At 36.2% G+C, this 14,778-nt stretch overlaps 2 protein-coding genes across 4 annotated transcripts in view; both read right to left on the reverse strand.

Annotated features, from left to right (window-relative positions):
• Positions 1-3,619, reverse strand: part of LOC307133107 (actin filament-associated protein 1-like 2) — a 107,910-nt gene extending 104,291 nt beyond the window's left edge. For 2 of the 3 annotated variants that reach the window (XM_079827913.1, XM_079827912.1), the window contains exon 1: positions 3,378-3,619. In XM_079827913.1, coding sequence (XP_079684039.1) covers positions 3,378-3,393 — 16 coding nt within the window. In that variant the 5' untranslated portion in view covers positions 3,394-3,619. The remainder of the gene's footprint in view (positions 1-3,377) is intronic. The other variant, XM_079827914.1, reaches the window with a different exon arrangement.
• A 2,933-nt stretch (positions 3,620-6,552) lies between these two features.
• Positions 6,553-14,778, reverse strand: part of LOC307132143 (dematin-like) — a 66,408-nt gene continuing 58,182 nt past the window's right edge. Inside the window, exons 10-18 of the mRNA XM_079826310.1 lie at positions 14,566-14,715; positions 13,532-13,668; positions 12,487-12,592; positions 11,791-11,840; positions 11,649-11,697; positions 11,213-11,310; positions 10,346-10,411; positions 10,120-10,200; positions 6,553-10,031 (exon numbers count right to left, since the gene is read on the reverse strand). Coding sequence (XP_079682436.1) covers positions 9,918-10,031; positions 10,120-10,200; positions 10,346-10,411; positions 11,213-11,310; positions 11,649-11,697; positions 11,791-11,840; positions 12,487-12,592; positions 13,532-13,668; positions 14,566-14,715 — 851 coding nt within the window. The 3' untranslated portion in view covers positions 6,553-9,917. The remainder of the gene's footprint in view (positions 10,032-10,119; positions 10,201-10,345; positions 10,412-11,212; positions 11,311-11,648; positions 11,698-11,790; positions 11,841-12,486; positions 12,593-13,531; positions 13,669-14,565; positions 14,716-14,778) is intronic.

Genomic DNA, 14,778 nt, shown 5'->3' on the forward strand with positions numbered 1-14,778 from the left:
CCTAAATGGTTTAGCTCCAGTGTATTTAACGGATCTTCTATCGCCCTACAATCCATCGCGCTCTTTAAGATCACTAAACTTGAGGCTTCTGGTCATTCCTAGGATATCTAAATCCACTAAAGGAGGGAGGGAATTTTCACATTTAGCTCCTAAACTCTGGAATAGTCTTCCTGATATTGTTCGAGGTTCAGACTCGCCGTCCCAGTTTAAAACTAGATTAAAGACGCATCTCTTTAGCCAAGCATTCACATTATAAATACGTTTTATACTACAGTTAAATCGGATCAAAAGCATTAATATTCTGAACAGCGGCTATGCTAATTATTTCCCATCTGCTTTTCTGTTATCTCGGGACACTAGTCCCGAGGTAACTAGTTCGTCAGCTCCAGTTTGTATCCAGCCTCTCATGGAGACTTCAGATGCCCCAACACCTGTGATGAGACGACTCGACACCTGTTAAGAGACGACTCAACGCCAGCGTTGTTATGGCCTAAATTAATACATGATTGATTAACTTATTCTAACATTTTTCTTTAACATTCTCTTTCTAACATTTTTCAATGTACATTTATGAAATGCACTTTCTGTAAAGCTGCTTTGAAACAATGTGTATTGTGAAAAGCGCTATACAAATAAATTTGAATTGAATTGAATTGAATTTAAAAGTTAAACTTTACTTATATTTACTATGGTTATAACAAATGTTTGGTAACGTAAATACGTAATGTATTTTTTGAACAAGATAGCAAAGCTGCGCGCATAGGATTGTGGGTGATTTGAGAACGCTAATGTGCCGTTCACACCGGACGCGATTCGCGCAAATAATTTGCGCTAATCGCGCGAAGGTGGACGCTTGAACATTTTGAGTTTACTCGCTTCAATCGCGCGTGAAATTCGCACGAATCGCGCGTGACATTCACTGCACAACAGACGCGAATTCGCGTCATGGGCGGGGCTTCCCCAGCGGCTCGTCTCGTTGAGAAATGGCTGACATGGGCTGTGTTTACATGTCTTTTTTTGTTAAAATCTACTGTTAATGTGTGACAAAACGTACAAATGTTTTAAGACTTTTTCAGTCGATAATGTAGTTGTTTAAAGCTCAAATATGTGATTTATTTATATAAAGAGTGCCTATTTGAACATTTTATCTGCCGTTTTCGGAGCTGTGAGCTCCAGCGGACAGGCGCTCAAAACGCTCAATTTGCGTCCTTCGCGCCGCCTCAATCGCGCCGCAGAATGCCATTTTGCGTCTCTGCATTGACTTAACATGTAAATCACTCGCGCGAATAGCGTCCGGTGTGAACGCACCATGAGAGCGCAAAGTCTACTCGTATGCATTCTTTCCTGTATATGGCATATTTTTCGAACGAAGGACTCAGACCTTGGTTGAAATTCTAAGGATCCTCGACATTGGAACAGCCCTTCGACGGACGTCGATGACGTAGCATCCTCGGAATTCTGGCTTCCGAGGATCCTTCCTTGACATTGAGAAATGCCTAGAGCACAGTTGAGATCGCAAAACAGCACAGTCTATGGCTGAATCCTATACTCTCATTTACTATTCCCTACGTTATCACTTTATTTGAAGGAGTGAATGAAAACGTGCGTGAAGTCGGACAGCGTTGTGTGTATCGGCTGTACACTCGTCATTGCGGTGCAATGGGATATAATGAGTGCCACTACAAAGCGCTGTCCCCTCCAAATAATGCTATATTTGAGGTTATGGGGGCGATTTCGGATTCAGCCCTTGATTACAGTGGAGAATTCAAACTACACGCGGCGCGCGAGAGAGAGCGGTTTCTGCACGGAGCGCCGCGATGGGTTTAACAACGCTCACTACATGGATCATAGCACTGATATAGACCGGAGCGAGCGCGTTTACATTTTTTATGGACATAGTTCATATACTCTAGTGCTCTAGACATGCGCCCACATTTCATCACGTCTTAACTTGTAATTACAACTTTATTTCTTGCAATTGTAACTTTATACATCACAGTGTGACATTTTCTTACATAAAATTTGAAAATAAATAACTGCAAGGATTCACTTTAGGACCCTCGACTGCAGTAAGTGACAGATCATATATGACCTCCACTGTCTGCACTCCCGTTGTCGCTGCTCATTTGCATAAAGTCGAACTTTTCTCAACTTTGTCAAGTTATCAGACATGGCCACAATGCAAATGCAAATGCAATAGATCAGGTAACCTCGTCACTGCAATTTACTGGCTGTGTGAATGTCCCTTGAACCATTTTTTTATTTCTTTTTTATAATTCACAGAAAAAGATTGAACTGATTCACAGAAATTATTTTAAATGATCAACTCCAACACTGTTCTTGTTACTGTCATTTAAATCTGTCTTATGCTCTTATACAACAAATATATTTACATACAAATTCTCACAAAATGTACCAATTTATTTAATTTTATATCAGCAACATGATCTATCATTTTTCAATATTTAGCAAAATCTTCCGACTCCAGCCTAAAAAATGTGACTATAGAAAATGTCAGGGGAAAAGGGCATAGAAGCTGAACAGTTTCCCAACAAGTTTTGTTTTCAGAAACAGAAAGGAGCACAGAAGGAAGTGGAGACGGAGTAGCTAATTTGTTCCCATCAGACTTCACGCTGGTGAAATTAGCACTGCTCTCTGACCTTTACTTAAACAAACCGAGAAACTTGCTCCTCTCCTGAGATTTCAGTCGTGGCAGCGTGGCTGATGGGGGATGCTGTAGGACTATTAATGACATTCCAGAACAATGATCAAATCTGCACGGCTACAACAACACTAACTGCGATTATGAGAAATAAACAATGAAAAATTCAACATCTCTCTTCTGAAAGAGCATCGGAGATGTGTTAAAAAATGGATGGTGGTGTAGTTTTGCAGATGGTTGAGGAAAGGTTGTAGGTTTGAATCCCATATGGGACTGATTCATTTAATCAAGACATTTAGGCACTTTAATTCACTAATCACTTTGTATAAAAGATGCATTTAAAAAAGTTATGATACTGTACACAGACTTGTGACTTCTGTTGCAGACCATAAGAGGTCTTACAGTATATTGTAACTTTTCAATATGATCACTAGCCTAATTAGTTATTATTACTAACTTGTGGTAGGCTACTATATAAAGTGACTTACACGGACAGTCAGCAATTTAGAATTAGAGTATAGCTATCTTGCTCGATAGCTCAAAATGACAGTGCCAATGTGACTCCCCAGCAACACCAAAAAAGTTGCTTTATATAGAAAATACCTGTCTGGATGATATGTGGATCTAATGCGGCTCATATGAAGCTTTCACATGAGAACTGCACTCAGACTCTAATACAGACTACAGAATGATGTGACAACAGAGAAAGAAATACCTTTTTGCTTGTCCATCGCTGGAAATGATCAAAGCGTCCAAGTGAAATGTTCTCGGTCGCTTCCAGAGTTCATCGCCGAGTCTGTTCCTGGATGTGTAAACGAAGTCAAAGTGAAGTTAAGTGCAATTTCGAAGTGAATCAAGGAAGAGTTGCTGGTCAGGCGACAGTCAAACTAAGATAACAGTCCAAAACAAGCGGCTACATTGTCAACATCCACTCCACATCTCTTTATCACTGGACTCTCCGCCTCCAGCTGTGCTTCTGAAATCCGCCAATGTAGGCTACAGCAGCTCAACAGCGCCACCCTACAGTCTCAGTGCAGACTATAGTGGCAATTATAAAATAACCTGTATGATTAGCTACCACTGAACAGTAATTGATTTATGTGAGGTAATAAACGGTAATTTCTTTTATGAAGAATTTTTTCTTCTGTCCGAATATCTTCATTTGTGTTCAGAATAGGGATGCCACTCTCAATATAATATTGAACCGTTCGGTACGGCATTCAATACGTGCCTGTGAATTGCGTTTTTTTCGGTTTTGCATTTAAATAATACTTTTTCTACACATTCTATCATTTGCCTCCAGCGACATACATTCACATCACACGTTAGTGGTAGAGTCATACTCACGGAACACTAGTTATTCACAATCACCAAAGTTCATTATTTGCATGCGTTTTAAAGCCTTGCAGGTGTTACGAGATTTTTGGTTTCTGAGATTTTCAATATGAATATTCATAAGTTTACCGGACATGCGCGTGAAACTGAGAATTTTAGTTGACGCTCCTCCTTGTATCTCAGCAAGTTTATTGTTTCAGAAAAAATATATACAGTAGATTCAATGTCGCGCGAATTTATGCCTAAACTTCCACTGTTTATTGCGTTTACAACGTATTTATGTTTGATTTATTAGTTTAAAAGTTTTGTGCAGCCGTAGCCTACCTGACGGAAAGATTGCAGGCAAACCTTTGATGCTTTAAAACGGTCTTTTATTAATTTATCATTTTTTCATAAACCTGTAGTCTATACATGTATTTGTGGACTAAGAAGTTTTAATCTATCCTGGTGTGATTGTTCTTAAATTCTTGTTCATTTTTATTCATCAAATAACTTAAAACCACACACAAGGTTATAGGCTAATAATAGGCATGTCCAAATGTATTTATTTTTATATTCAACAAGGCTGCATTTACCAGATTAAAAAAAAAAACAGTAATGTTGTGAAATATTTTTTTACCAAATGTTCTCTCTCTCTCTCTCTCTCTCTCTCTCTCTCTCTCTCTTAAATATATATAGCCTATATATATATATATATATATATATATATATATATATATATATATATATATATATATATATATATATATATATATATATATATATATATATATATATATATATATATATATATATATATATATATATATATATATATATATATATATATATATATATATATTTAAATCTTGTGATGGCAGAGCTCCAGTTCAGTGACACATGAGTCACTACCCATCAGAAATCCTTCTAATATAGCCTACGGATTTTCTGCTCACGAAACATTTCTTATTATCACGTTTGAAAATGGTTGTGCTGCTTAATGAAGTGTGGAAACCGCAGCCGTCTGTTTTCCAGATTCTGAATAGGAAGTTCAGAAGAACATTATTTATTCAAAATATAAATAAAGCATGTATTTACTGTGAATTTTTTATTTAATTTTTTTTTACCAATAGAATGCATTCTTGCTGAATAAAAGTTAACATTTAAATCATAATGTTTCCAAACTTTTGTCATGCAAATCTTAAGAGTGTTTAAAAAAAAACACTTGCATGCTCATTCATTTGCATGCTTAATGCACATGCGCTTTTCCGAGCGCGCACACTAAAAGCCTGTCAAACACGTGATTACTGAACTAAGTAGTCTTACTGTGCAATACACACAAGATTTACATAAACACAGTCGGTTATGTCTAAAGAGAAAGTAAAATCGGCGTGTGTCTGTACATTAGATGCAGGCAGGTCTTAAATCGACAGCAGTGCAGACTAGTGAACATGCTGTCGCTTGTCCTTAAAGGCACAGTTCTGTTCATCTCTAAAATGATGTCATTATTTACTCACTCTAATGTTGTTCCAAACCTGTATTAATTTATCCTGTTGAACACAGACAGTTGAATACCAGACAGTTGATGGGCCATTGACATAAATATTACTATTTCCTACACTGGGGACCAGCAACTGTTGGTTTCCAACATTCTTCAAAATATATTTTATGTCCAACAGAAGAAAGAACTTTATTCAGGTTTAAAACAACTTGAGCGTGACTAATCGATGACAGAATTTTCATTTTTGAGTGAACTATTAATAAAACAACAAAAGACAAAGAGAAAATCACTCGCTGCTCTTGACTGAACAACTTTAATACAGTAGCTTTAATAAGAATCAATGTATATTTTATAGTGAAGTCTATGTAGTGTTTTATTTTTACATTTATTCATTCAATCTCATACTTAAATGCTGCTGTACAGCTCTGAGCTGCCAATGTAAATCTTTATATATATTTATTTTATATTATACTATACACTAGGAATGTGTACATGGTTTTTTTAGTAAAGTAAAGTTTTAAGCTTAAGTAAGGTTTTTCAAGTCTTTTAAATAAAATAAAGAAAGAATATTGCAATAAAAAAATTGTATTTTTTTTCTCCTTAACCTCTTGCCGTTCCTGTCGCCTAAGAATAGAATAACAAAAAACACTTGTGAAAAGCCATCAGAACCGAAAACCGTGGTTAAAAAACCGAGGTATGTATTGAACCGTGGACTAACTGTATTGTTGCATCCCTAGTTCAGAAGAAATACATTTATATAGGTTTGGAGCAACTTGAGGGTGAGTAAATGATCACAGAATTTTCCTTTTTGGGTAAACTATCCCTTTAATACAGAACACCCTGGTTACAGTGATGGGAAAAATATGATAGGAGGAAGAAAAATTATATATCAATGCTTTTGCGAGAAACCTTTTTTATCTCCCAAAACTTTGTTTTTTTTTTCATTTCAGCATCCAAATAAATCCACAGCTATGTTGAGATGACTGTCAAAAGTTGCCCACCTTTATGTATCCTATTATCTAGGTAGGATGAGAAAGACTTAATCAGATTTTCAACCAAAAAACAGACACAGAATACTGTTAAAATCATAAAATTTATTGAACAGAATATTAATTCAAATGATCTGTTAAAATCATTAGTAAGCCACTAACAAATCAAAATAAAAAACAACACCACTGATAAAATCACAACAATGTACGAACACTTTACTAAATCCATTTCATTTATTTTCATTCATCACACTTTCACATTAAAAAGGAAAAGCACTATTCATGAAGTAGAGAAAGATCGGTGTTATGTTCATATTTGGAACATTTTTCACATGAAAATTGTCAGATGCATGTAGCCTACATGTGGTTAAAAAGAGCATATTTTCTCACTATGAAAACATTCAACCTTTTAAGTGTATGAGTGAATCAAGTGCTTTTTAGGACGAGTGCCTTACTGCAATATTCATAGCAAAACGTATTTCATCAAGATGGCCTAATTTCTGAAGCCACAAATATTTTCACACCAGAAAAACACAACTTTAAGCTGTCATTGAAAAAAAACAAAAACATGATTGATAAGTAGCATAATTTCATGATTACTGACTATTGTGAAGTGTAAATTGGGTGTCAGATTGTGTTCACATAAACAAGTTATTATTTCCTGTTGAAGGAACAGCCAATTGCTGCCAGCAAGCTATTAAAACAATAAATAATACTATTGGTTTGTTAAGCAAAAAGCTAAGAATAGCTCTCTGGCCAGTAGAGTCACATATTTCCTTTGGAGCAGTGCTTCTAAAAAACTAGATGTGGAATGTCTATTTTTGTACTTTTACATTCACAAGTTGATATGCGTGTTTTTTTTTTAGTGATTGTTTTGTTCTTATTACATGTCTGCTTTGTAGGTACAAACTCTAGGTACAAAGCATGCACTAAGCACTTCATTTGGTCATTGGAGCAATAAAAGCATAATAATTTAATTTGTTCAGAGATCAACACACATAAGATGTCATTAGAAGTAAGCAAGAAGAATATATGAACCTCAGGGCCATTCGGCACAGATTTGGGATTTGTTAATTCTTTTTCATATAATTGATATAGTTAATTAATTCATATAATTATGTATACTTTGTTGCATAAATGTAGTTCAGTAAATTCATCTTCCTGTAATTCCAATTCAGCATCCTGTGAGTCGCGACCAATTCAATTCAAATCCACACTCGTGAACGGAAAGGTAGCCAGTGAAATTCTGAAAGTCTACAGAAAGCAAAAACCAGGGTTGCAAAATCAAACCATCAGGTCTCAACGTATGAAATCCCTTTATTTTCTAACCTATCCTTATCCTATAAAACAGGAACACTGTAAAAAAAAAAAAAAGAACATTCCACCCGTCAAAAACAAAAGAGCATATAACCAAAACAGTCAAGGTGCTTTACAAGGCAATAGCAGCAAAATGGGAAAGAGGGAGCAAAAAAAGACGGAAGAATAGGGCGAGTGAGTGAAACTGTTCGATCAATACATCTTTGTCTTATTGATCACACTCACGATTCACAATCCATCATCATTAAAGAAAAGCAGGATACATTTGCCATGCAGGATTCATGTCTCATATCCAATATTTAGTAAACTCTCACTAATGTACAGTAGCTCTCTTTGGAACAGCAAACTCTCACTCTGCTGTTGCCATAGGAATTGTTGCTATACGTGTATATCGTACCGCTGGTATTTGCATCGGTATTAAGGTATTATATTGTTTGTTTTAAATTGGTGTTAAGGTGTAAAGAACAAGGTTGTGCAATATGTGCATCTTAAGTCTCTAGTATAAATTGTACTAATTTCCAAACTATCAGCAAAAGCTGCTTTGCTTAATATGGGTCAGTGACAAATAAGACTATACAGAATAAAAAATTCTAGTGCCAAGTTTGTATTTTTTTGTATTCATGTAAATTGTATTCATTTTCAAATAAAATGAAGCATTCTGTATTAGTTCGGGCAGGCCACGTAGTCAAGCTCAAATTCCAACCACGCCCATATCAGCTGATCCGATTCCTATGCACTCAATTGGCAACTCTCACAAAGGGCACCTTACTTAAGCACAGCTTAAGTTCAATCTGCCTGCTTGGCTGCTTCCACTGCACGCTGCTTTGCAACCCACCTCCTCCCCAGCTCCTCCTTAAACTTGTGTTTAACTTAATCAATGTCATTCTGTTGTCCTTGATACATGCGCTGTACTCAATGGGGGATTCACGCTGCTCTCCCAGTTTGAAAATGGGAGGTTGTCCCCAGAAGCTGCTGCTGTTCACTGTCCTGGCCTTTAATGGAGCTCATGAAAAGGATGGGGAATTTAAGAACAGAGCCATATCGCCAAATGAAACTTAATATGCCAAAAAAAAATTTGACTAAAAGTTTGTCTATGGAGGTCCTGACTGAAGTGTACATTTAGTGACTAAAATTTCATATTTGTAAAAGCTCTCTATATTTGTTACAAATATCATGAATTAATTATAGAAATATCATGATTTATTAATTCATAAATATAATGAAGATTTTGGGGAGTCGCACCATATGAAATTTTACAACCTGAACTCACCTGACTGATTAGGTCAAATTATTTGATATTGTAAGAAGCTTATCAACCTCTATAATATAATTACCTGTTTTATTATTTTTTTTCTGCATGGTGGTTGGGCCACATGACTTTGATTTAGCATTTAAAGTTTAAAAAGTAAAGTTTTTTCAAATATTAATAAGCAGTTTTGTTCAAATATTGGTTATTTTTCTAATAAATGCTAATAAAAGATTATGCAATGTTTTCTTTTTAAGTATTTAATTCTTTTAATCTGGGCTTTTCTTCTTTACATTATATATCAGTGCGTATCATCCTGACATTTTTACTGTATGCTCCCCAAAAACATGCTCATAATAAAAGAGGTGTATTGAAGTCATTGTATGTGTGAATTGCATTGGGGGAATGAACGTTATGTCACTGACCCATATTTTGAAGGTTTGGTAATTATTGCTTAGCACATAAAGGCTGAAAAGTGTGGCAGTGACTTCATAGTGAATGAAACTCACAGGTTCCTGCTGAATCATTCTGTAGGGATTTGGTCTACTCAAATAACTCATATCTGCTTCGTGTACTGATAGCTTTCATGTCTGTGTATATCATTTTAGCTTTACAAAGCACACAGAGAAGAGGAGAGTGAAGTCCTGACATAGTGGCTGCAACTAGAAAAAGAGACATCACTGACTCAGACATGATTGTTAGCTGCAATCAGATATGGGGCTTATCAAACGGATAACTGATTTTTGTTTTTTTGTTTTTTGCTGGCTCCAAAATCACATTCCTTATATCAGTTCCTCATCTTTCCTTAACTTATATCGCTGGCACTATTCTCACAAGTGGAAGTGCAGACGTGTGACAGTGTTTATTAAAGAACGCATTTCTCTACTATTAGAAGAGAGAGACTTTCTTTTTCAGGTCATTCCTCTTCCAAAGGGAGAGCCGGTCAAATTCCTCTATGGTCATTCCAAAGACATTCTGGAATTCCTCAGGTGACAGGTGCCTCTGGAGAGAGAGGTTCAATGGTCAACCTTTGTTCCCAACAGAACAGTGCAACAGGGTCAAATAATGAGAAAAAAAAAACAATGTCTACCTCCAATCTTGTCCTGTCTACACCAGGTGGGAGTTTGTTTCTGCCTCTGTGGGTCACAATGAGCATCTCATATGGGTAAATCTGCCAAACGAACACATAGATGATGCAAACACATAATTAATGAACTTTGACCATGAGCAAGCATTCACTTAGCAGTAACATGTACAAGAGCTCTGATGAATAGAAAACACTCTTGATTAGTTGGCAGATTACATGGTTGCATCACCTTTTGTTCCAGCATACTAGGGAGGGAATTCCCTCTGTCTATCCTTCTGCTTTGGGCATCTCCATTCTATAAAAGAGAGAAGACCACTGTAAGACCACATATCAAAACCACAACTGTGATTTGTGCAAAAATCTGATTGTAAAATGTTAGAAAACTGCTGAGATTGAAGATCACAAAGCTTGACTCACTAAAGTCTTTGATTATTTCTGAAATGCTGATACTGCTATTGTCTATTTACGATGAACAGCTTTGGTAGTATTCCTCATTTTAAGATGGTTTAAATACAAGTGTCTGCTAAATGAACTAACTTATGAAGTAATTTGATCTGTTTTAGCTGTTAAGAATATACATTTATTTGGTCTGTTCACCTCGTTTTCAGGTGGTGTTGGCGTGTTGCTATTTTGAGTTATTTTGTATATAAATATAAAAATGCCTATATGTCATAATGGATAGTCATTTCATGTATGAGAATTACCTATCTGCAGTAATGACGAATGAAATTGGCTACTTATTTAACCAATCGTGGCAATACACACATGTATTTAAATTGACTCGTCAGGTTGAGGGTGTATATATTCCGCCATGTAAATAGCGAATCCGCCATGGTGCAAGCCCCCATAAAGGGAATGGAAGATGAGACTCTGATTGGTTTATTGCACATTACGCCCAAAACACACCCATGACTCATTAAAAGACTAGGGACCACCCTTTTAGACCATGAGCCTGGTGCACTGACTATTTTTCCCATTGTTAAACAAGCAAAAGTGGATTCGGACACACCCTAAGTGCACTTGTGCCATGCAGTTCAGACCGTGTGCCTAGATCGTTAAAAAAAGGCCCATAATTTTAATGCAAATTATTACATACCTGGAAATCTGTAGAGAGAAAGAGAAAAATGATAATACAATTAGCAGGAGGTATAAAAACATGACAAAGATCTCTCCAATTTAATTCTTTTTTTTTCTCTTTTATTTAAATGCAGAGAATAGTTTACAACAAACCAGAATATAATAGAATAATGACTCTATGCACTGATTAAAGTGTAAATAAACATGATAAAAATTATTCTACTATTTAATTTATAATATAATATATTGTATAATAAAATATAGAAGCCAGTGATCTTAATACAGGGTCATATTTTCTGCTATTTAGAATAGAATAGAAATATAACATAATTCTGGAACTCCTCTAATAGAATAGAATAGAATAGAATTATGCCTCTTGATACTGCCACCCTGACTGAAGTGTAAATAAACATAACAAAAAGGTGGAATAGAAATATCACACTCCTCACACTTACTTTGACACCCTTTATCACTGTTTGAAGAGGAGAATTCTGCAGATTGCAGCTGTAACACATAAACACAAGACTAATTATATCAGTGTAATTAAGGACGGCTCTAAAAAGAGCTGACATATCAAATCAGATTTTATTTTCTCACCCTTGTAAGCCCAGTTTTAGTGTAGGAAGGAAATGAGGGGGATTTGGAGGCTATGTAAAAGAAAAGAAGAAACATGTTTAGTGTACTGGAACAAATAACATCCAAATAGTCATCATATAAAAGTATTGGTGCTAAAGCCAGCATGTTTTTCCATTAGTGATGTGTATCATGTGGATGCAGTACATTTCTTCAAACAGAAGGGGCCACTACAAGGTCAACCTTTTAACTGGAATCACAACCATTTTCGGTGACAACATTCAATGTAATGAAATAATGAAATAGTTTGAAGAGTTCTCTAGACTTTGACCTTTCCCCTAGAGACATATACAAATTCTAATCTGATTCAGATTATTAGTCTGTCATGCATGAACTCTGACTGTGTTGAAACACTGACTCAGGTGTCCACTACATACAGCATCATTCTGTTAATTTCTTTTTTATGTGTACACTTTTTGGGAGTATTTTTATACTGTTCAAACGGTATATTCTATCTGCTAACCATACTCCTAAACCTACCCATCACAGAAGACTTTCTGCATTTTTACATTTTCAAAAAACATAACTTATGATTTAGAAACTGTTGCCCTCATGGGGACCAAAAAATGTCCCCTCAAGGACAAGGCTATCAGATATTGCCATCCTTGTGAGGACATTTTGTCCCCATAACCAGGACCACACACACACATTCAAATTTACCCAGATGCATGGGTGTCCTGTCGGGCAGGGACCGTGTTTTCCTGCGGACAGGGGCCGATCTCTCGATCTCCTCCTTTAGTATCAATTTTCCAAGATTAGACTGAATCTGTGACAAAGAGAGAGAGAGTGAGAGATAAAGAGGGGGTTTGGGGGGTGAGGTGGAAACTGAAACAGTATACTCAGGCTGAGAGACTGAATTGATCAGCATGGCTCCCTGTTTCGACAGGAAATGCAAGAATCCCTAAAGATTTGTCCTTCATTTGAAACCAACTATGGCCTCCACGTGAAGGTCGAGTGAGATGAAAGATCTTACAAATAAGAACCAATAAACCTTTAGCCTTAGTTTCTAAACAAAATAAGGTTTAAGAAGAACAGTTAATGCAGGAAAGAAAATTTAAATGAGCATAAGGAAAAGTGTGTAGGTGATGTGGCTGGTCACTATATATTTTAAAGATTACCTCAATTTCAATGACCTTTTTGATGAGTTTGTAGTGTGAAATTATTTTTTAAATATACAATTAGGACATAAACACTGCATGTACGATACTGCCTTTTGGGGTTGGTTAGACTTTAAAAAATATATATTTTTAAACAAAGTCTCTTATGTTCAGTATACTCTTATGCTCAGTATAAACAGCAATATTATAAAATATTATTACAAATTAAATTAAATGTTTTCTACTTTAATATAATTTCAAATGTAATTTATTCCTGTGATGGCAAAGCTGAATTTTCAGCAGTCTTTCTAATATGCAGTTCAGGATTCTTTAATAAACAGAAAGTTAAAAAACAGCATTTATTTGAAATAGATTTAATAAATGTATTTATTGTCTTTTTTTGTTTTGCTGATTAAAATCAAATTGTTTTAATTGATTTAATGCACCCTTGCGGAACAAACGTATACTTATATATATATATATATAAAAAAGGAAAAGATTAGAAAAAAGCCATTTAAAATTGTTTAACTGTAAAACTGAAGGACTCTGTTAGGCATGTCACACCGTGAACATCTTTGAATAATAACATTTTACAGATAATTTTACACCTTGTTGAGCTCTTGTTTCTGCATTTTCCGAAGTCTCCACATGTCTTCAGACAGATCATTTTCATCATACTTATCATCCTCTTCACCCTCCTCTACCTCAGCTGTTTTGGATGCCACATTCTTTCTCCGCTCTGTCTCTGTTGAACAAAAACAAGACTATGAGATGAAGAGTGTAAGAAGAAGTACAGTAGATGAACAGTGCCAATACTACCACATCATAAAATAGTGTCTCAAATAACAAATGCTACTTGCATTTTCATGTACTGTTATAAACTATCACTACGCTTCAGCGGTGCATAGCCTGTGTTTTGGGGCAGTCGTGGCCTAATGGTTAGAGAGTCAGGTTGCTTTCACATTTGGTTTGATTGCATGGTCTGAACCCGAGTTCGATTGCCAACACCCCTGCTGGACTGTTCAGATTATAATATTTGGGTCAGAACCTGAATTTGGGTGCGTTTGCGTCATCAAAGCAGCAGCTGTTTAACCCGTTGCTTGCAACGGCGAGGGAGAAGGTGGCAAAATGCATAGAGGGGCTCACCTCACTTATATATTTTTGTTTTTGAACCATTGATTTTGTTTCCAAAGCTTCAGTACGTAATGACACTTGTGGTAACTGGTATCCCAAAGGTTGCAGGTTCGATTCTCAATATCGGCAAGAAATGACTGAGGTGCCCTTGAGCAAGGCACCTAACCCCCAATCGCTCCCTGGGCACCACAGCAAAAATGGCTGCCCACTGCTCCGTGTGAGTGTCCAAGGTTCGCAGCCAGTGCACTAACCTGGATAGGTTAAGTGCAGAGGACAAATTCCGAGTATGGGTTTACATGCTTGGCCTTTACATGTCACATTTCAATATGTAGACAGAAGGCATGAAGATTGTGTACTCTACTGTGTATGTCTTTCAGTCAAATTTTGATCACATTGATAATTTAGAGGCCTTAGAAATGTGTGTATCAAATATGATACAGTGCAAACTGAACTGCAGATGGTGTTTCTACTACAAAAAAATAACAAGATCTTAGCGTGAGAGTATTACCTATAACAGCTAGTGAGGGTGGACAGGGCCAGTAGTCTGTCTCTATCTTAGAGGGCTGGTTGGGGTCTGGAGGCTGGGCGGCAGGAAACTTTGATGACTCAATGATTAAATCCTCCATGTGTTTAGAGTGTGGAACAGCTGCTGAGACATCTACATCCATTCAAATACACATACATATACTCAATATGCTCAAGAAAATCATTTACATTGAAT

This window comes from Gobio gobio (genome assembly GCF_949357685.1).
Source record: "Gobio gobio genome assembly, chromosome: 10".
NCBI classification, from domain to species: Eukaryota; Metazoa; Chordata; class Actinopteri; order Cypriniformes; family Gobionidae; genus Gobio; species Gobio gobio.